The sequence below is a fragment of the Limulus polyphemus genome, unplaced genomic scaffold, assembly GCF_000517525.1.
Source record: "Limulus polyphemus unplaced genomic scaffold, Limulus_polyphemus-2.1.2 Scaffold3780, whole genome shotgun sequence".
NCBI classification, from domain to species: domain Eukaryota; kingdom Metazoa; phylum Arthropoda; class Merostomata; order Xiphosura; family Limulidae; genus Limulus; species Limulus polyphemus.
This window is the reverse complement of record NW_013669390.1, coordinates 39,335-63,095: the sequence shown is the minus strand read 5'-3', so window position 1 is coordinate 63,095 and position 23,761 is coordinate 39,335. Positions and strand designations below refer to the sequence as shown.

At 36.6% G+C, this 23,761-nt stretch overlaps 1 protein-coding gene across 2 annotated transcripts in view; it reads left to right on the top strand.

Annotated features, from left to right (window-relative positions):
• Window positions 1-23,014, top strand: part of LOC106470030 (ADP-ribosylation factor-like protein 3) — a 67,201-nt gene extending 44,187 nt beyond the window's left edge. For both annotated transcript variants that reach the window (XM_022398576.1, XM_022398575.1), the window contains 2 exons: window positions 3,326-3,511; window positions 20,314-23,014. In XM_022398576.1, the coding sequence (XP_022254284.1) occupies window positions 3,326-3,511; window positions 20,314-20,355 (228 nt within the window). In that variant the 3' untranslated portion in view covers window positions 20,356-23,014. The remainder of the gene's footprint in view (window positions 1-3,325; window positions 3,512-20,313) is intronic.
• Window positions 23,015-23,761: the final 747 nt, after the last annotated feature.

Sequence of the window (23,761 nt, the reverse complement as noted above, 5' to 3'; positions counted from 1 at the left end):
AGTGGATAGTGTTCGGGACGAACAATACTAAGGAAAGGGCAGTGTTACGACAGTGGAAGTCACATGACACTAGTAACACATCATGTGCTTCTAGAAAATTCATGTCCCTTCATGAAGCCTCGAGTGTTTACTAGATATTCGGTATTCTTGTATATAAGACCGCCAAGAAGTGATGGCAACAATGTAATTGAATTTGAGACAGAGATAGAGACGACAATTGAGTCAAGTGCGTGAATCGTTCGCTCGTTGTGAATTATAGCATTTGTTTAAATTATAGCGTGACTGTGGAAATCAAGTGTATTGTAAAGTTGTATTGAGAAAGAATAAACTAGTTTTATTTAAGAAAGGACTATCACTAAAGTTTCTTCGGAAATAGTTTTTACGGAAAATTAACAAATGAACAGAGACATAACACAGGTATTTACTGTTCCCATAGTACTGTAGCTGTCAAAGATTGTGTGAAGTCTGAAAACAGCATTTAAGATACATAGAAAAGTGAAGAAAACACACACACACTCACGATTTGTTGCTATCTCTACCCATCAAAATCAACAAGTAATACACCAGTATTCTTATATAACACTTTTAGTGCAAAACTTGATTCAGATGATGATATTGTGAAGTTACGAGAACTTATGTGTGATAGATTATTTTACAGAAGAGATGGTTCTGGATAACTGTAGCTGAAAAAAATGATACCATCATTCAGCATAGTGCGTGTTTTAATTAAATTGGCCATAAGATAAAAGAGAATTTGGCCTTTTGTGATTTAACTTTTCTACTGTATTATATAAAATAATTTACCTGTATGGGTTAAGTAAAAAGGTTTCAAGATTCCACTTTTGACAGACATAAGACAGTTAATATTTCATTACTTTGAATGAAAGCACAGCCACTAACAATAAAACAGTTTTTGCAAAATTAACCATCATTCAATAAATTGGTGAATGAGAATTTGATTCTTATTGATGTTATTAAGGTGGTCACCATTAATTTGTTTAGTATTATCCTGCTTTCAGTGGTAATATCAGTTTTCAAATTGGATTTATCCTGTTTTCAGTAGTAATATTAGTTTTCAAATCAGAGTTATCGTGTTTTCAGTGGTAATATCAGTTTCAAATCAGAGTTATCCTGTTTTCAGTAGTAATATTAGTTTTCAAATCAAAGTTATCGTGTTTTCAGTGGTAATATCAGTTTCAAATCAGAGTTATCCTGTTTCAGTAGTAATATTAGTTTTCAAATCAAAGTTATCGTATTTTCAGTGGTAATATCAGTTTCAAATCAGAGTTATCCTGTTTCAGTGGTAATATCAGTTTTCAAATCAGAGCTATCATGTTTTCAGTGGTAATATCAGTTTTCAAATCAGAGTTATCATGTTTTCAGTGGTAATATCAGTTTTCAAATCAGAGCTATCGTGTTTTCAGTGGTAATATCAGTTTTCAAATCAGAGTTATCGTGTTTTCAGTGGTAATATCAGTTTTCAAATCAGAGTTATCGTGTTTTCAGTGGTAATATCAGTTTCAAATCAGAGTTATCCTGTTTCAGTGGTAATATCAGTTTCAAATCAGAGTTATCGTGTTTTCAGTGGTAATATCAGTTTTCAAATCAGAGTTATCCTGTTTCAGTGGTAATATCAGTTTTGAAATAAGGGTTATCCTGTTTTCAGTGGTAATATCAGTTTTGAAATAAGGGTTATCCTGTTTTCAAATATTGTGGTTGATGCTCTACCCATATTTTATGATCTTCAGATGGAGTCCAGTTTCATAGTCATGTGAGATGTTAATTCACAGCTTACACTCAGTAACATATTGTGATATTTAAACTATAAACATCCATTGAGAAACAAGAGACTCTTAATATACATAATATACTTAATATACATAAATCTTAACAGTGTGGATTAAAAATAATAAGTATTTTTTTAAATTTTGTTAAAGTTATTTCTGTACATTCTTTATGTCAATGTTTGACAGAAATTAGATAAAGAATTACCATATTTTCTCTTTCTTTTCTCAACTGTCTTTTTGTAGTTTGATGACTAGTAACTTACAGCTTTTCCATTGAAGCCATTTAATTTCAATAGTTTGTAACTCTTCCTAATTTTCCATCTTCTTATGCTACAATTAAATGACTTAATTTGAGTTTTTTTAATGTATAACTTTAGAAGAGGGACATGAAATGTTTATGTTTTTAGAACACTGGTATATTAAAAAAGATTTGTCGTTAAGAAATGTTCTAGTTATTGAGGATTTCAATCTACACTTTTCATCTAAACTACAGTAAATTACATTTATATGCTTTAATTTAAAAATTTAGATGATACTTTTACTTACCAACTCCATGTCTTTCTTAAGTGCCCTGTTTTTTATTGCTGCTTCTGAAAAAACTCACATTATTTAGTTACTTATTTAATCAGCTCAGTACAACTTTATATTTACATGATTTGTCTGGAACTTTTGGCATGTTTATATATCTGTAGTAAACCTCACCTACCTTCAGACTGGAGTTGGTTACTCTACTTCTGCTCTTTTATTTTAACTTACAAAGGTTAATACGAATAATGTTGAGAGAACTGCTCACTTGAAGCAGGTTAATCACAGTTGCATATTTTTATCTGAACTGTTAATTACGTTTCTGCTGCTATTTCCGAATTTTTTGACATGGAACATGTAACCAGGGTCCTGAAGCAACCTTATCTTCAGGTGATCCTGACCAACTCTTCTATTTGGCAAGGTTAGTTATATTAGGTATCTGAGTTACCCTGAAGTTAGCAACTTTAATATTTCGACCACTGAAATTTGAACATTTGTTCAACTCCAGTGTGATGGATGTTAATAAGTGAAGGCATCCTTTGGTACAATCTTTAATATATTAGTGACTCAAAACTTATATAAGCTTAGCTTTTTCAGCATAGTTACATGAAATTAAGAATGTTCATTAGATATCCGATTGTATGTTGTCAAGAAACTCCTGGTAATCCCAGTTATAAAATCCTTTAGAAGTCATGATTTTTGTGGTATATTGTTTAATGCATAAATATTCTGAAGCATTCTCTTGTTAGTTATTAACATTAGTGTGGTTGTTTTTTAGTCAAACCCTATTTGTTTAGTAGTATAATTCTCTTCTCAGGAAAAATAGAATGTTCTTCTCTTTTTGTGCACAATGTTATCTGTCTCCATATTTCATAAAATAAAAGTATTTCTTTTTGGACTTATGGTGCAGTATTTAAAATTACTTCCAAGTTTTTTGTTCAAAGATTTGGAAATTTGTTTCTGAAAAAATATTCTATAGGCTTCAAATAATTAGTATTTTTTCACTTCATTAGGAACTTGCAGAGTTACTGGCTGAAGAAAAACTCTGTGGTGTCCCTTTGTTAGTTTTTGCCAATAAACAAGATCTATTGAATGCTGCACCAGCCAGTGAATTAGCAGAAGGTCTAAATCTTCCTGCTATTCTGGACCGAGCATGGCAGATTCAGGCTTGCTCAGCTCTGTCAGGAGAAGGATTGAAGGTAGATTTTTAATTAGAAATTTATTTTAATTTTAGTTTTTCCTCTGCCTTCAAACTATTTTTTTGGTCACTGGAATGGTTAGAATGAACTATGAGACCAGTTTTCACATCTTTATTTTATATTAAGTATACAAAGATAACCTCAAATCAGGTAGACTTATATCTGAAATATTAAAAGCCTTTCTTTGTTGACTTGCTTTCATGCTGACCCAGAGTTTGAAAGTCCTTGACATAATGTATATCATGTGTCAACTTGCCTATGATTTTCCACTACCACCTTCCACCTGACTTACTGTGCATGCATCAGGAGTTCATACATGAACTCTTATTTCTCAACTTAATACATATTTTTTATTTACAGCCATGGTGTTCATTTTTCCCACTTTCAATCCTAATGTCAACGTTAACTGTTGCTACCTGTATTAGAAATTCTATACCATCTCTGGAGGCCTCACTCATGTAGTTGCCTCTAGCATGCAGGGAGATCCCATGAGATTGCTGTTACCATGTGACTCTTATTTTTCCATTGACACCTTAATCCGTAGCACTGTGTAACAAAGCACTCTCCTCATTTATTTTGGATGAGCTTCTTTCCTGCATCATTTGTCTTTGGAGGATTTAAAAAAAAAAAGGAACAGAAAGTAATGGTTGTTCTGCCTTTCTAAATACATCCTCTTATAGTTGAGGTCAGCTACTTCTACTCATTCCTTTCAATCAGCCAAATATAGATGTAGGCAAGTTGGGTATTCTTCACTCATTCAATAGCTATCTTTGTTCCAGATTAATCTCTCATCTTATCTGTTTAAGAGGGGGGATTGTGTGAGATCTATGATCAATTTTGGGTTTCACAGGTCCTTCAGGCCAATATTAATGTTTTTCTTCTTCCTTATGATGCAATTGCTCACATATTCTGGATCTGTAAGTCTCAAATCTCTTTTAGTAAGGAACAAGCTAAATCATTCATCTCACTTTTTTAGGTTTTATCCTTTGTTGTTTTGAGGAAATCTGGATTTTGGAGCAGGGTGTCCAGCCAGAGGGAAACAAGGAAAGACACGAAAATATTTTCCCTGGAGGAAAAATACAGAGAATTTGAAAATTTCCTGAAAAACAGGAAAATACAGGGAATTTCACTGGCTGAATTACATTTCTTTAAATTAGCTCCAAGACGCTACACACCTCTTCCCACAGAAAGCTATCTTCCCCATGTTTCTACTATAGAGATTTGTATGCTACTAACCTTTAGGCAACTCACATCTAATCTCACGAGTTATCTTGTGACTAGTGTTACTGTATATTCACAGTATTATTCAGTAAAAAAACAGGAGGGTGAAAAACTTCCCTGCTTTTGCACTTGTGAATTTTCATTCTTTTCCTTGGCACTGAACATATCAGACATGCTTTTTATTGGTCAACTTAATAAGGTTTGCAGTGTTTAGGGAAATTAATCCTTCTTTTTTTCTCCAAACTATGAAAACTTGTTTATGTAATGTCTTCTACTACTTGTGTGAGTGACTAATATCCTCACACAGGTTATGTAACAATTAGGATTTGGTGGCCATTGTGAATAGGGAAGTGCGACAATAGTGACACTGTCAGTGTAGCTCAGTTCATTCCTCATATAATTAACCTCAATACCTACAACATTCCAGAAGTATATAATACTATACTGTTTCCTCCTCCTGCAGCTTGCAGCTGTCCAGTAGAGTTGAAGAGAGCATGTTTTAAGATGTGTGCCTTCCTCCTGCAGGTTGTGATTGATCAGTAGAGTCAATGTGAGCCTGTACTACTGTACGGTTCCCTCCTCCTCTGGTTGTGTCTATTCAGCAGAGTCAATGTGAGCCTGTACTACTATACTGTTTGTTCCTCCTGCAGGTTGTGATTGCTCAGTAAAGTCAATGTGAGCCTGTACTACAATACTGTTCCCTCCTCCTCTGGTTGTGTCTATTCAGTAGAGTCGAGTTGAACACACTCTTTAGACATGAGCTCTCCTCCTGCAGTCATCTCATTCATTTGAATTGAGGTGAGCACATACTAACAAAACATACCTCTTCCTGCAGCAAATGACTGTCCAGTTGAGTCAAGGCGTGCACTCTTAATATTACATACCTTATAACATGCATTTCATGTTCTACTCCAGCATCTGGTGTTGGTCCAGGAGTCTGGCAATAGAGTTGAGGTGAGCATACACTAACATATTGTGTCTTGCAGCTGTTGTTTGTTTAGTTGAGTTGAGGTGAGCATACACAACATTACACACTATATGACATAACTTATCCATCATTCCCTCATTTTTTCTTTTTGCCATCTTAGGGTAATTTATCAGAGGTCTGCACTTCCCTTCAGCTCCATATGTTTTCAGCTGAGTAGTATAGTTGTGCTGTTTTTTTTTCTTACATTCAGTCAGTGTCAACTTTTGGCTTTTTCTAGCTCTTTCATCCATTCAATCTCTTACACAAAATCAGTTGATTGCCCAGCTGGCTACATCTCTTGAGTAGCTCATCCACAATTCCTAATCTAATTGATACCAACACTTGGTACAACTGAGATTTCGGGTAAACTTAAAGAATACTTCATCTGGCTCCTATAGCATTGTGAGCCTTGGAGTCTGTTGTCCATATTATTCTGTCTTCCATACTTACCAACAAAAACAATTTCTTTTGTTTGGAGGTGATGATTTTCCTTTACAAATTCATCGCTTTGAAGACATGCTTATATGTGACACATTCAGTGTGGTCTTGCTTCTCAGCGACTTCTATCTTCAATCCCATTATTTCAGGAAGTTGAGAGCCTACTACTACAGGTTTCCTTTTCCTTACACTTCATACAGATTTGCACCTCTTCACAGATGCCTCTCTTGAAGGCTGAGGTTCTGTCTTGGAGTGCACCATCTTTTGGGTTCCTGGTTACCTCAGGAATCAGAATCTCCTATCAGCCTTTGAAACTATGGGCAGTTGAGCATGCTTGTGAAAACTAAAGGTTGTCCAGTATGAAGAGGTGCCTTGCTGAGAAGAATTTCTTCCTTCTGTTTGTCCTTAGGTCCAATATTTATGTAATGCTGCTCTGCTCCATTTATTGTCCCTTGAATTCAGCTTTTCAAATAATTTTAGTTCTGGATTATATTCCATCTCTGCTTGGTCACACCTTTAATGTGGTCTAGGTTGTTACATTCCTGCCATGTAACCAACTCTGTATATTTTGTCAAATCTGAACTCACTTTACTTTCAACCTGATTTTTAATGTGGGTATTCTGGTGTTCAGTATTTCAGAGGTAAGTCTACTCGATTTGAACTTTAAATATGAATTCCAGACAGATATTTATCTCTGAAAATACATTTCCACCCACCTTCCCACAACTGGGTGATATGTGGTTTTGTTTTCCATTGCATCTGTAAGTTGGAAGTTTTACTTATGGTGGAAAAGCATGGCTTATGTCAATTCCCCATTCTCTTGATGCATGTGCAGTAAGGTGATGCATGCTCTGCGTTGCATCGAGAACATTCAGAACTTTGAGTCACGTGGTTATTAACAGCATAGGAACAACTCAACAAGGAAAGGCTTTGAGTTTTTCAGAGGCAAGTATCTGTTTGAAATTAATTTTAAACTTAGAAATGTAAATTTGGAACAAATTTTAATATATATACAATTTTATGTATTGTTTGACAAAAAATGTTTGTTTACTCCAAGATTTCAAAAGTAAAAAATTGAGTGTGATATCATTTGACATTAAAGGGCTTATCTTAAGTGAATACTATTTCCTCTGAAAATAAAAAAAAAATTGGAATGAAAACGTTTACATGTCTCCATATTACTTTGAAGTAAGGTTTTTTTTTTAAATTCACTTTTTGATGCAGAAATATTATCTAGCTATATTTTACATATTTTTCATCTTCACGAACTGGACTCGAAAAATCCATTATGGTTTAGTAGTTGTAGTGTGGAGTAACTTGTAACTTTTATAATTATAGACAAAAAAATATTAAAAATTATTTCTTGAATTTAAACTAAAATTTGCATATTTTCAAGCATTATATACAATTGTTATGGTAATGTTTATATTATTTTAGTATATAAACAGTAATTGCAGTTGGAGCACTTAAACAAGCTCTGATTTAATAGAGGTATAAAATAAATTTTACCAAGAATTGGTATGAAAAAGAAAAAGGTACAACTGTTTGACTTAACACATAAATTATGATCTTATGATATATATATAAAAGAAAGTTATTGAAATATGAAAATAACTGTGTAGGTAGTTTTAAAAGATTGTTTTTATAACATCTTACTTATGATTTTCTCATTGAAGCATTTAAGCTTACCCAGTATTATCTTGTTGTGAATTAACACATTTGTATCCCTGTGGGTGGATTCCTATATGTGGTGAGGGGACCTCCCAGGGAAGGTTCTGTATTTTCAGTTACCTCCTCTGGGATCTAAACATTCACTCACGTGTTTGCAGTGCGTGGCGACCTGTGAAGGGGAGGAGTGGATTCTGGTGTTTGAGTGGTGTCGAGGGCAATGCAACACATCACTTTGACCTTAAATTCCTGTAGATGGGTGGCCCCCAGGGTGCATTGGCTGGTCCTATTGGGCTAGGGTCAACTAGGTACCAGTGTTGGGCATTCTCAACAGGTGTTGTGGACATCATGTCTAATTCTGGTGTTTGGGTATAGTGCTCATGAAATCCTGGCATTGCTGCAGTGTCCTTGTTTGACATTGTTGTGCTTCCCCTCGTAGGACTCCATGGTGGGTGGGGTCAGTGGGCTCTGAATTTCCCTCTTTTTATTATGGATCCCCCAAATCCAAAAAAAAAATTGAAAAACTCTGCTCAATGGTAAACGACCACACCTTGAAGACTCCAAACAACAGTCTTCACCACAATGTGCACCTGTACATAACTTCCTGATCCTGCATTCCCTGTCTGATAAATCTTTAGGGCAAATGTCTCCCTCTTTTATACAGAAGGAATTAGAGGGGGCTTGCTGGCTCTCCAAAGTCAGTTAAGAAGCTCCATTCTGGAGACATCTTGGTGGAAACATCCACAGCTAAGCACAGTGAACTCCTCTTGAATTCAAAGGCCATTGGGGATATTCCCATTGAGGTTACTCCCCATGCTTCTTTGAATTCCTCACGAGGAGTTATTGTCGAGAGGGACTTGAAGACTATCCCCGAGTCAGAGATCTTTGTTGGTTTCTTCAGCCAAGGAGTTTCAGCAGTTCAAGGGATCTCGATTCGTCAAGATGGTATTATGGTGCCAACCTGTGTTCTAATTTTGACGTTTTCATTGCCACATCCAAGTGCTGCTGTTAAGGTGGGTTAATTGAATTGTAAGGTACAGCCATATATTCCCAACTTTCTCTGATGTTACCAGTGCCAACAGTTCAGTCATTCGAAGACATCTTGTTGTGTGCTCATTGTGGTGGCAAAGACCACGATGCTTATGAGTGCAAACTGGACCCTCACTGTGTTAATTGTAGTGGTTCCCATCCCTCTTATTTTAGGTCTTGCCCTAAGTGGGTGGAGGAGAAAGACTTACAGCATTTAAAGACTGTTAACAACATTTCTAACCCTGAGGCTTGGAAGCTATTGTTCCCTACTCCATCAGACATATGCCACTGGGGTGCAGACAGACCTTTCCATGCTTCCATCTGAATCTTTCTCATGCCATGTGAGGGGTCTTCTACCTTCCATGGATAACAGAGCTGACCAGTCTACATCTACTCCAATCTCTGTCCCCACTATTCCTTCCAGTGACTGCCTGGGTTCACCTCCTTGGGCACCAGCCTCCAATGTCTGATTGGGTCCTTCTTTGGCCCCAAGATGCAGGATGATCATCTGATCACGTCCTCAGTCATTAGATTCCAAGTCTGATGACAGAGATATGCCCGCTCGTCCAAAGGCAGAATCCATGGAGGTCAATTGATCTTCTTCTAGTAAAGAAAAATGGCGTGGTTGTAAACCACAGGGTTCTCCACCCTGTTCTCCTCCACCTACCTAAAAATGACCACTTTGATACTGTCGAGGTTTTCGTTCTAATCTCGTTGACATTAAGGCCTTGATCAATTCCTATCATCCTGTGTGTGTCTCTCTCTCCAGACAGGAAACATTTCTAAAACCTGCTGATACAGTCACATTTCAACAGTTTTCTTTGTACCAAAATGACAGGTTGTGTGATGGAAGAGTGCATGGAGGGGTAGCACTGCTGGTTGACCAACATGTTCCCTGCTTATCTGTATACCTCAACACACCCTTGGAGGCAGTAGCAATCCATGTTTGCTTGGGTCATACCATCACTGTTTGTTCTCTCTACCTGTCTCTTGGGGAGACTTATGATCAATTAGACCTTGATGCTCTCATTGACCAGTTGTCATCTCCCTTTTTAATTCTGGGAGACTTTAATGGACACAACCTCCACTGGGGTGGTACTAATATTGATGGGAGGGGTCATTCCACAGAGCATATGCTCTGGTATCACAACCTTTCTCCAATATTGGATCTTATACTTATTTTCATGCATCCCTTGATCTGCTCCCCTTCACATTCCTTGGATGATCGACAGTGACCCACAGGGCAGTGATCATTTTCCTGCCATTTTGAGGGAAAGTTGGCTATGGTTGATGCCACCTGACCCGAGTGCCACGGTGGAAGTTGAACCAGACTGACTGGTCCTCTTTCACCTCTCTCTGAACTTGATCCTGCCATTGTCTGTCTGTCATCAGTACATGACTGTGTGGTTGCAGTGACTGACTGTATCATCCAGGCAGCTGCTCACTTTATTCCTAAGACCTCGACACGTTTTCCACAGTATCCTTGTTCATGGGGGAGTCCTGCCTGCCAAGAAGCACAGAAGCTTAAAAAACGGGCCTGGGATACCTTCCGACAGTATCCCTCTTTTTCAAACCACATAGTTTATCAGCAGGCGTGTGCTCATTCTCGCCAGGTTTGACATCAAAGCCAAAAGGAGTCTTGGATTAATTTCACTTCTAGCATCTCTTCTACCACCAGTTCCAAAACCATATGGGACAAGATTCAGAAAATCACTGGGAGGTATGCTTCCCATCCTCTTTTCATCTTGCTCTCCAATGGCCAATAAGTTGCTGATTTTCAGAGCATTGCTGATGCTCTCAGCCACAGCTTTTCTTGTGCATCTAGCACTTCTGTTTCTTCCCCCTGCCTTCTTGGCCATCAAATCTTGGGCAGAGGGCAGAACGATCACTTCTTCATTTCGGGCCGATCGTCTCTATGACTATAATTGCCCCCTTACACTGGTGGAACTGAAACTTGCTCTTCATCAGTTTGGTAGTACATTGGTCGGACCTGATGATGTTCATTATGAAATGCTGTGCCATCTCTCTAGTGCCTTTCTTGCTATTCTTCTGGTTATTTTTAACCGGATCTGGCAGGAGTATGTTTTTCCTAATGCTTGGCACCAGTCTATTGTCCTCCATTTCTCTAAACCTGGGAAAGATCCAAAGATTCCTTCTAATTATCATGCCATCGCTTTGACTAGTTGTCTTTGTAAGATCTTAGAGAGGATGGTTAGTGCTCGCCTTGTTTGGTTCCTCAAACTGAACATGCTCCTCTCACCTACCCAGTGTGGGTTCCGTCGACAGTGCTTCACCGTGGACCATCTGATTCGACTTGAAGTGTCGATCAGGGAAGCCTTCCTCAAGAGAGAACATCTTATTTCCTTGTTCTTTGATCTTGAGAAGTCTTATGACACTATGTTGAGGTATGGCATTTTGCAGGACCTCCACTGCTATGGGTTGCATGGCCATTTACCCATTTTTATTTAAAACTTTTTACTGGACAGGCGATTCCAAGTCTGTATGGGTTCAACTCTTTCCCGTTCCTTTCTGCAGGAACTTGGAGTCCCTCAGGGCTGTGTCTTGAGTGTCACACTTTTTAGTGTTAAAATTAATGCTATCACTACTCATCTTCCTCCAACTGTTGCAAATGGACTCTATGTCGACAACTTCCACATCACATGTCAATCGTCAAAAATGAGGTTTATTGAGCAGGAGCTTCAGACTGCCCTCAATTGCTTGTTGATGTGAGCCACTGCAAACGGTTTTACATTTTCTTTTTCTAAAACCGTTTGCATGCATTTTTGCTGCCAACGGGGTCTCCATCCCAATTCCTAGCTTCATCATGGTAATCTTACTATTCATGTGATCTCTGAGGCAAAGTTCTTGGGGCTTATCTTTGACTACAAGCTTACCTTCATTCCACACATAAAGCAGCTGTGTGTCAAGTGTATAAGAGCTCTGAACATCCTCCATGTCCTCTCTTCCACCTATAGGGGAGCAGATCGATGTTCTGTGCTCATGATCTATCGTGCCCTGAATCGATCCAAACTGGACTATGGGTCTTTGGTTTATGGTTCTGCCAGGACCTCGGCCTTGAAGATGCTGGAACCCGTTCACCACCTGTGGCTTCGGCTCTGCACCGGCGTTTTCACACTTCTCCAGCCCAGAGTTTGTACACTGAGTCTTACTTTACCTTCTTTTCACCTCCGTCATTTGCAACTTTATCTACAATATGCTACCAAGCTTCAATCCTTACCACAGCATCCCACCTGGGATTGTGTCGTTCTTCCTACATGGGCTGTGTTTGCTGAACATCTTTCGAGCCATTCTTCTCTTCCTATTTACATAGATGTTACGAAATCGGGTGATTTTGTAGGCTCTGCCATGGTTTGCTGTGGCTTGGTAGTTGCTCGCAGTTTCTGTGTTCACTGCCAAGTTGTATGCTACTTCTCTTGCCCTGGATCATGTAGAAGCTATGCAGTACAATGATTGCACTATTTATACTGATTCTTTTAGCTCTCTACTGGCCCTGGAATTGCTTAATGTTAGTTCTCACCCTGTTATCATCAATATTCAACTGTGACTAGCCAATTTTTCTCTATCTTCCATTTCCATCCAGTTTTTCTGGATACCTGGCCTCGTCGGTATTCACGGGAATGAGCTTGCGGACACTGCAACTAAATCCGTCTGCTCTGGCACTGTCCCATACATAGACTACGGTCCTATTTTCAAGGCGTGGCTTCATGCCAGCTGGCAGTCGACTTGGGGTGAGCAATGTCATAACAAGCTTTTTCAGATCAAACCTTCTGTTGCTCTTTGGCCATCCTGCTTCCGTAAGGATCGGAAGGAGGAAGTTGTCCTGGCAAGTCTACGTATTGGTCACAGTTTTTTAACTGATCATTCTCTTTTATTTGGTATTGACCCACCGATGTGTAGCCTTTGTGACACTCAAGTCACAATAGCCCATATTTTACTGTCATGCTTTCGTTACGACCATGAGTGACGGCACCATTTTCGACACGTGTTCTGTAAGGGTTTACCCCTGACGTTGGACAGTGCCATTGGCGATGGTGACACTGTCCAACTTGATTGTATTTTTAATTTTTTTATGAACAATTGGTCTTTTATCTGTTATTTGGACATATTTTGGTTTTAACACACTTTATTTTTACATTTTCCTACAACTTACTTTTACTGTTTTTACTAGATGTTTGGCACAGATAGCCTAGTTGCTTTGTGCCATAAAACACCAAACAACACATTTGTAAGGATATCAAGCAAAAATATTCTTTCAACCAGTAGACAGACTTGTACAGTAATATTTGCTGTAAAGTAACATGTTTGTAAAAATAACAAACAAGAACGTTCTTCCAATCAATAGACAGACTTGTTCAGCAATGTTATGTTATGAAGTAACACATTTGTAATAATAACAAAAGGTTCTTTCAACCACTCGACAGACTTGTATAGTATTATTATGTTGTTAAGTAACATAAAGTTATTTTGATGAATATAAATACTTTCACAGTATTATGTTGTGAAGAAACACATTTGTAACAGTAACAAGCAAAAACGTTCTTTGAACCACTGGACAGACTTGTATAGTATTATTATGTTGTTAACTAATATAAAGTTATTTTGATGAATATAAATACTTTTACAGTATTGTTATGTTGTAAAGAAACACATTTGTAACAAGAACAAAAAAGTTCTTTTGATGAATATAAATATTTTTACAGTATTGTTATGTTGTGAAATAACACATTTGTAACAATAACAGAAAGTTTTTTTGATGAATATAAAGACTTGGACAGTATTATGTTGTTGTAAAATAACATGTTTGTAACAATAACAAGCAAAAACGTTCTTATAACCAACAGAAAGACTTGTACAGTATTATTTGCTGTAAAGTAACATATGTGTAATAATAACAAGGAAAACGTTCCTTGAATCAATATACAGACTTATACAGTATTATTATGTTCTGAAGTAACAGAAAGTTCATTTGATGAATATAAAGACTTTTATAGTTTTTATGTTGTGAAGTAACGTATTTGTAATAATATCAATCAAAAACATTCTTTCAACCAACAGAAAGACTTTTACTGTGTTATTTGATGTAAAGTAACATGTGTAATAATAAGAAGGAAAATGTTCTTTCAACTAGTGGACAAACTTGTAGAGTATTATTATGTTGTAAAGTAACAAAAAGTTCTTTTGATGAATATAAAGACTTGTACAGCATTGTTATGTTGTGAAATAACATGTTTGTAACAATAAGGAAAAACGTTCTTTCAACCAATGGACAGACTTGTACAGTATTATTATGTTGTAAAGTAACAAAAAGGTTCTCTTGATGAATATAAAGACTTTTACAGTATAGTTATGTTGTGAAGTAAAACATTTGTAACATGAACAAAAAGGTTCTTTTGATGAATATAAAGACTTGTACAGTATTTTTATGGTGTGAAGTAACATGTTTGTAAGAATAACAAGCAAAAATGTTCATCCAATCAATAGACTGTCTTGTGAAGTATTGTTATGTTTTGAAGTAACACATTTGTATCAATAAGCAAAAGTTCTTTCACAAGTAGAAATAATTTTACAGTATTGTTATATAGTAAAATAACACATTTGTAACCATAGCAAGTATGCATTATTTCATACAGTAGTATTAATTACCCCAAAACCTGAGATTTCTAACACAAAAATAGCCAACATTTATCCAGAAACTTTTCAGAAAATTTCACTAAATTCGATACAATGAGTTATTTAGCATCAAACCAATTAATAATTACCATTAGGTTGAGCAAAGGGTAAAACTATGATTTTAGAGACGATACACACCACTTCTCACAGAAAGCTATCTTCCCCATTTTTGTACCTTAGAGATTTGCATGCCACTAGCCTTTAGGCAACTTCCACCTAATCTCACGAGTTATATCTTGAATTGTGCTGGTTCTTAAAGACAGTATTATGCAGGAAAAAACAGGAATGTGACACAATTTCCCTGCTTTTGCACTCGTGAATTTTCATTCTTTTCCTTGGCAATGAACACATCAGATGTGTTTTTTCTTTGTCAATTTAATGAGATTTTCGTTGTTTAGTAAACTCAATTTCCTTCTTTTTTCTTCAAACTATGAACAATTGTTCCTTTAACGTCTTCTGCTACATGTGTGAGTGACCAATTTCCTCACACAGGTTATGTAACAGTTATGGCTTATGGACACATGTTCTCTGGGGAAGATGTGGTGGCCATTGTGAATAGCATAGTGAGTTCCTTATGCAGCCATGAACTTTAGTTCCACTCCCTTCTTCAGCCATTCCTTCCCCTCATTCTGTGGGAAGAGTGAGGAGGACAAATTTGATTGTTCTTTCACCTGGTTATGCTTTGGGAATTTTTCTCCCTGTTGAAGAGGAACCTTAAACTTGCATTTTCAGGACTTAATTTCTCAGGAATGCACTATTTATTTTATTTTCCTTGTATCATATTTTTCTTTTTGCTCCCTAATTCTTAATCCTAACCATAACTCATTTCGTTTTTTCATTCCTGAACCATTTACATTTCTGCAACCTCAAGCTTTGCCTTCCACATTTATCTGATTATTATTTTCTTCATTTTAGTCATTTTGCATCCCCTTCCATGATTTTCACACTTGGGATTGGCCTTGCCTGTTTAGGGTGGGGGAGCAGACTATTTGACATTGGTTTCACCCTCCAGTACCCAATACTCCTGTTTTTGCCTGATCCTTTTTACCACACTTCTTTACCTCTCCTTTCTACATCTCAAGTCTAAGGCACTCCACCATGCCTCATAAAATTTTTTTGGATTATTCTCATTCCTTTCTTTTCTCACTGTGGCCATTGCACTTCTACCATTCCCTGGTCACTCGCCTCTTTGTTACTGGGAACTATTTGGTAGGAACATTCTTTTATCCCAAGTTTTACTTCTTTCTTCCCTTACATGAGCCTTTCACCTAGCCCTTTTCTTTGCCCTGAAGTTTGGAGGAATTTCTGAGTTGATTGCATCACAAGCTAAGACTGCCTGTCACCAATTTTTGCTTTCATACTTAGTTTCACACTATCCCCAACCCTACCATGCATCATTGTACCTTGTAATAGTTCCTATTTCCCCATATTTTTATTCCAACTTCCTCTTCTACCTGGCACCTGCCTCATTGAACTCATCTGTGATGTTTCTGTTGTGTCTGGTCCCATGAATGCCTGACTGTCACAGTTTAAGCTCCTGTTGTCACACTTTTCCATCCACACAAGGGTTATTTTACTTTTTACCAATGGTCTTTCTCTCCAGTTCCTTTCCCCTCCTTTTTTCAATCCACATCTTATTTCCTTTTCACTCCCATCTATCTTCAAAATCTCATGGAGGCTGTGTTTGTCATTACTTGCAATAACTCTTCATTCCCACTCAATATCTAATTCACTGGTGGGGGTTTCAACAAATTCTCAGCTGGGATCAACCTTTTTGTATCTTCCTGCAAGCTACAACACTTATAGTCACCAGGGTTTGAGCCTATCATAATCATTCAGCAAGAAAGGTTTGAAAAACATTGCTTCATGGGGACTGCTTATCCTTTTGGGTCACATACATATGCACCTCTTCATTTGGTCCTTGCCCAACCAGAGGGATGCCTCTTGTCAGTCTTTGACCTCAGTGGTTTTCCAGTCTTTTCCTCTATAATATTATTTGTATGGATGGCTGGACCACTCCAGTAGCACTATCTGTGTTCCATTACTTTCAGCAAAACTGGACCTACACCTCTTCACTGATGGGAAGCATTCCTGAATTACATTTTTACATCTGGCACAGAGACCCAGTATGAGTCTTCTCTCTATATCCAGGTGCTCAAACTTTGGTGGATCATTTTGTTATGCTCTACTCTGACAACTCCGTTTTTCTGAAATTAACTGCCATGGGGGAATCGAATTCAGAACTCCCTTGCTTTCAAACCCTTGGCCTTCTTTTGGGTCAATTCTCAATGGATTGGTTTCCTTACCTGCCATGTACTGAGTGCTGTGAGTTGGGTTGAAGACTACCTCTCTTGGCCAAACTGTGTTCTGCCCACAGAATAGTCTCTTCTTCCCCCATTTCTCCATTGGAGTGCTCTCTTGGGGACTCCATTCATTGTTACCTTGCCAACCCTTTCAGTTTCATCATCTCCCTTCTCTGATCATCTGTTCTCCATCCCTCAGCTCTGGCTATCACTTCCTTTTGCCAGGTCTGGTCTTATATTTGTCATTATGCTCACTCACATTTCCCTCTTTTACCTTGGGTCCTGACCTTGACTCAAGACTCTCCTTGTTATGTCCTCTTGGCAGTACCCCTCTGGCTGGCTTAACCTTGGTTCCTTCTTATTTGCTTTCTGAGAACCAAACCCTCTCTTCCCCTGCCAATTATACACAATATTACTTTAACACCTCCCATATCCTTTCCATTGAGTGATCTTGCCCTTCCACCTTCACATCTGGATTTGCTGGGTCCATCACTTATTGAACCAGACTTTCCAATCTGGTAATCTCTTACTTTCCCACTCTGAGTGTCCTTCTACTTGGTCCCTTTATCCATGTAAGGGGCATGGCTTTTGATGTTGGTCCAGCCTTTGCCACCTTCCTCCTATCCGTTCTACTGTTGCACTTCTCCCTTCCTTTTACCTGGCTGTATGACAGGATTCAACTGTCTCCATCATTTCCAGTTAGCAAGCTCATCATGTACCACTTTCTATCATCCTTATATTCTTATTTATCCAGACTGGTCCTTCTTCCCTAACTCTTCAGCTGCTTTGGTAGAAGACTGCTTCCTTTCTCCTCTCTCCCTTTATTCTATTTCACTCTTCTATAGTCATTCAGACCCAGACAGATTTTTGTGTCTTATTCCTGCCATTTGTTGCTACTTAGCTCGTACCTCTCACTTTCTGTTTTCAATTTTACATTCTCTGGGATTCCTCTTCTTCCAGGGTCAAATCTCCTTCTACTCTTATAGGTAGAGTCTACCAATTTATATGTTTGTTCTACTCCTCATAGGTTATTGTTGCTTACAGATCATCTGTATTCAGTACCATTAGATGCATCACCTCTCTCATTCTCTCACTGCTCAGTTCTGATGGCCACTGGATGAGATCCTTCAAGCTGGTATGTAGACTACCTCTCATAACTTCCTTACACACTTTATTCACCATTTGGCTATCTTGTCTCCTTAAGGTTACCATCTGTCTCTGTTCATTATCCTATTTTTAAATCTGACTATTGTTCGTTTCAGACTGTACCTATTCTATGGACTATCATGGAAAATAGGAGCACCAGGGGATGCTCTGACAGCTTGCTGGCTTTACAAAATAGTGTTACTTGGTCACCCATTGCACTGTCTCCAGTAAAAGACCTTTCTGGCTGAAACAGAACTGATGGGGATCCAGCCATTTATTCTGGGTATCCCCACCACAAATTCCTCTCCCTTTTTCTTTGAGTGGAGCATGTTAGGCCCTTATCCATTACTAGTTCCTAGCTGTTGGGGTGGTGGACCAATGAGAATCCTCACTGATTGGTACTTAATCATTGAGGCTAGAATAAGGGGTGCCAATCAGTGGGACAGTGGTGACACTGTCAGTGTAACTAAGGTCACCCCCTCATATAATTATCCTCAATACCTACAACATGCCAGAAGCATATATTACTATACTGTGCCCTCCTCCAGCAGATTGCGACTGTCCAGTAGATTTGCAGCGAGCATGTTCTAAGATGTGTGCTTTCCTTCTGCAGGTTGTGACTGCTCGGTAGAGTCCAAGTGAGCATGTACTACTTTACTGTGCCCTCCTCCTATGGTCATGTCTGTTCATTTGAGTCGAGGTGAGCACATACTAACAAAACATGCCTCCTTCTACAGTTGATGACTGCCCAGTCAAGTCAAGTCATGCACTCTTAATACTGTTTACCTTATGACATGAATTCCATGTCCTCCTCCAGCATCTGGTGTTAGTCCAGAAGTCTGGCAGTAGAGTTGAGGTGAGCATGCACTAACATATTGTGCCCTACTCTTGCAGCTGTTGTCTGTTCAGCTGAGTTGTGGCAAGCATGCACAACATTATACACTATATGATATAATTTCTGTTCCCTACTTCCTCAGTTGGTGTCAGTCGACTAATGTCTGATGGTAGAGTTGAGGTCTGCCAACCTTGCCACACATATTGGCTGTCTGACCTCTTGAATGCAAGTACTCGTACAACCATGTTCTTATTTTGTCCATACCTGCTACACATGGGGCTTGTTTGCTTCTTCCTCACTTCTATTCTGGGTGAAGAGTATACCCTGGAAGAGATGAGATGAGTCTCCTACAGGTGTGACCCTATGGAGCACCTGCCATTGGGTATCACACTCCATGGTTTTCTTCAAGTGCTTTCTGAAGGGAGCTCATCTAGGTAGATTTCACACCAGTCCCTCTACCTTATCAATGTGGGATTCTAGATTTTTGTGTGAAGAGGTGTGTACAATCTTGAAAGTTAACATTTTCTTTACCTGAAATAGTATTTCCAATAGATACTCACCTCTCACACACTTCCCATCCTCCTCCCTACTTCAAGTGCACTTTAGACATATTTGCCTCATCAAGAATGAAACTTCATGAGTGCAAATGCATAGAGGGCATTAATGTGCAGGGAAGTTGTGTCACCCTCCTATTGGTGGAGGGCTTTTGCTGCATAATACTGTCGTTATGCAGTAGCGCAATTCATGAGAAGGCTAGTGGCATGTAGATCTTTAAGGCAGATGCACAAGGAAGATAGCTTTCTGTGTGAGAGGTGAATATCTATTGGAATTACATTTTCAAGTAAGAAATTGTTAATGTTTGTGATTTAGAATCACTTTCCAAAGTTACTCTTAATCGTTTTTTAATTTCAGTTCTTTAAATAGGAAGGAGATGTGCAAGACTTCAAATTTCTTTCAAACGAAGACTTAAAATTTTACTTTTAAAAGTGCATTTCATACACTGAATCAGCCTAAGCTTATATGTATTTTGTTAACAAAAGGTGATATATTTCTGCTGTATTAAAATTAAAAGTGCATTTCATACACTGAATCAGCTGAAGCTTAGATGTATTTTGTTAACAAAAGGTGATATATTTCTTTTGTATTAAAATTAAAAGTGCATTTCATACACTGAATCAGCTGAAGCTTACATGTATTTTGTTAACAAAAGGGTGGTATATTTCTGCTGTATTAAAATAACATACCAGGGAAGTTTTACAAACAGGCAACTAATACATGCTTGTTTATGTATGAATGTTGGCTTTTTAATTTTTATTAAAATATGTTAACATATCACAAAAAAGAAACCTATCTTAGTATTATGGATGTAGTATATAAAAATTAAGGGCTATAATTGAACTCCTAATGAATTAACTAGGGAAACTTGATATTTCTTCATAAAGAAATAGTTAAGGTTTATGAAATACAAAAAAATGTAATAAAACTGCATTGTTTCCTTTTTCAGGACGGTCTTGACTGGGTGTGTAAAAACATCGAAAGAAAATAGTCTTATAGAAAGTAGAGCTAAAAATTGGCAGTATCTAGTCTCTTGTCATGCAACACAACGCACATCTCTATTTATGCCATTCCACAATGTATTCCGTCCAAAAACATTACTGCAATACCCTCCTTCTGCCACACTGATCTGCGTAAAATGTGTAACAGGAGCTAATTCGCATGATGAGAAATATTTTTTATCCAATTACTGCAGTAGTAAATAACAATAAATAATAAAGCAGTTTAACCTCATAGAAAAGCTTTATTTCCATTATCTTATCTTTCCTGTGTATAATCCTATGCTTTATCTGATACCAGATTATGTTCCTTTATTATGAAATGTTCAAAGTTACAGACAAATTGTGTTTGTCACATTCTTCGTCTTTAGGTTTTAGTGTGAGAAGGAAATAATGAATTTAAAAAAAAAAATAAACATAATGAAAGGTTCTACTTTTTATTTTAAAAATACTCAACTTATCCTAAAATTAAGTATTTTTGTCCTTGTTTTCTATAATAACTTGGCTTCTTTTTAGCTTATTATCAATTACTATACCTGATGATGATTGGACATGAAAAAACCTCATAAGATAGAGATTTTGTACATTTCAGATGGAAGTTTTGAATGTGTTACAGGAGAGGGAGCTTTTAGTTATTGTTTAAGTTTTGAATGTATTGCAGGAGAGGGAGCTTTTAATTGTTGTTTTAGTTTTTATGGTGTACTTCAATGTAATGTAATAAGTGTGTAATGTAGACTTTCAATTCTAATGTTTTAATTATTGCTTTAGTTCATTGATGGTTTTAAACAGATCTTTCAAATATTCTTTTAGTTTGTTTAAAGCCCAGCATTCTTCTAGTTTCTTTTCCTCATTTATATATTTGTAGTATTTGTTTTTTATATATTTATTGGCAGACTCCAGATGGATCATCGATACCCTGAAATTATATTTAATGAGTCTGTTAGCTCTATATCAAAATTAAACAGTGTGGGATGTAATTAGCTCTTGAAACCTTTTGTTTCTTAATAAATAATTATTGTATTTTTTGAGGGTGGGTGGGTGGATGAATGGCACTTAAGGATTTACATTGCTTAATATTTCTTAAAAAATAAATCTTTTGTGTGGATTTGAATAATTAGACGAAGGTAACACATTTTAGTTGTGTGGATTTGAATGATCAGACAAAGGTAACACATTTTAGTTGTGTGGATTTGAATAATCAGACGAGGGTAACACATTTTAGTTGTGTGGATTTGACTGATCAGACAAAGGTAACACATTTTAGTTGTGTGGATTTGAATAATCAGACAAAGGTAACACATTTTAGTTGTGTGGATTTGAATAATCAGACGAAGGTAACACATTTTAGTTGTGTGAATTTGAATGATCAGACAAAAGTAACACATTTTAGTTGTGTGGATTTGAATAATCAGACGAAGGTAACACATTTTAGTTGTGTGGATTTGAATAATCAGATGAAGGTAACACATTTTAGTTGTGTGGATTTGAATGATCAGATGAAGGTAACACATTTTAGTTGTGTGGATTTGAATGATCAGACGAAGGTAACACATTTTAGTTGTGTGGATTTGAATGATCAGACGAAGGTAACACATTTTAGTTGTGTGGATTTGAATAATCAGATGAAGGTAACACATTTTAGTTGTGTGGATTTGAATGATCAGACGAAGGTAACACATTTCAGTTGTGTGGATTTGAATGATCAGACGAAGGTAACACATTTTAGTTGTGTGGATTTGAATGATCAGACAAAAGTAACACATTTTAGTTGTGTGGATTTGAATAATCAGACGAAGGTAACACATTTTAGTTATGTGAATTTGAATAATCAGACGAAGGTAACACATTTTAGTTGTGTGGATTTGAATAATCAGACGAAGGTAACACATTTTAGTTGTGTGGATTTGAATAATCAGACGAAGGTAACACATTTTAGTTGTGTGGATTTGAATGATCAGACGAAGGTAACACATTTTAGTTGTGTGGATTTGAATGATCAGACGAAGGTAACACATTTTAGTTGCCTTGATTAGAAAAGAACAATTATGTTTGTATAAACGAAAGAATTGTCTGTATAATCGATATTTCATCTAGTTGAATTTATTAATCAAAATAATGTGTTTATGAAGTTAATGATTAAAATTTATATAAAACTTTGACTGCAAGCTAAGTGATCCCTTTATTGTTTTAATATTTTCTTTTGCTTAGACTTCACATATTTGAGAGACTTGATTGATAAAAATAATCATAACTATTAGGACACTGTGAGAACATATTAACAATTTAAGGTAAATTAAAAAAAATCTCATTGTTGGATCCTATACATGAATTCTTAAAATTAATAAACTAAGCTGTCCTTTGAAACCCATAGTATCAAATATTGGTACTTATAGGTTTTTTTTTAGTAAACTTTCCAAGAGAATTGACTGAAAAGTAAATACAGTTTTAAATGTTCCTATTCTGTAAGTAATTGAAAATTCCATAATGATGTGAACAGTGAGCTTTGATGATGAGACATTGTACATTTTAAATAATATTCTTTTGATAGGAACTGTTGATTTATGTAAGACTTTGTTTTCCTCAGAATTATGTTGGTCTATTAAAGGATGTTTACTTATTTCAATTTTTTTTAACTATTAAAGAATTCCATACATTTGATAGAAATATCTGTGATCAAGTTGTGATATTTAGTATGGGACCTAAACAATGCTGTAAGTAATACATAATTTAAGATTTGTAAAACAGTGATTGAAGACTGTCAGCTAGTTCTGTAATTGATGCAACATTGACGATAGTTTTATTACTTGAATTGATTTTCTCTACTTTATTTGTAAAATAAATATCCATATGCTAAATTTATAGAAGAATATTATTGTAATTCAAAGTTTGTACTTATGGGTACCTTGATACATAATCAGTAATATAACTAAGATTTCTAGGTTTTTCCTAAATTTTAATTTTTATTTCCCTAAAATTTTTTGTGGAATTGAAATGAACATAATCTTCAAAATTCATACCTATCATGAACACAACATGTCATTAGTTTTCTGTCAGCTTTTCCAAATGTGTTTGTATTTTAGCATTCAGTCCCCTCTTATTATTATGATTTTAAACCATTAAATAAATGGTTTCTTGAAACCTTTAAACTTTAGAATTAAGTGTGTGCCTTCCTTACTTCACGAGTGAAAATCAAGTTATTTCAACCCAGATTTCTATAGATGTTATATGTTATTTTCAAAAATGTTATGGATAATGCCAAGAAAATTGTGTTACTGAAAGTTAAGCAGCATAATTTTATTTCACTAAAGTTTTTGTTCATAAAAATACCTAATTAAACTTTATGCAGGGTTCATATATTTGATGCTTAAAACAATTCACAAGAAGAAATGAAATTTTGTC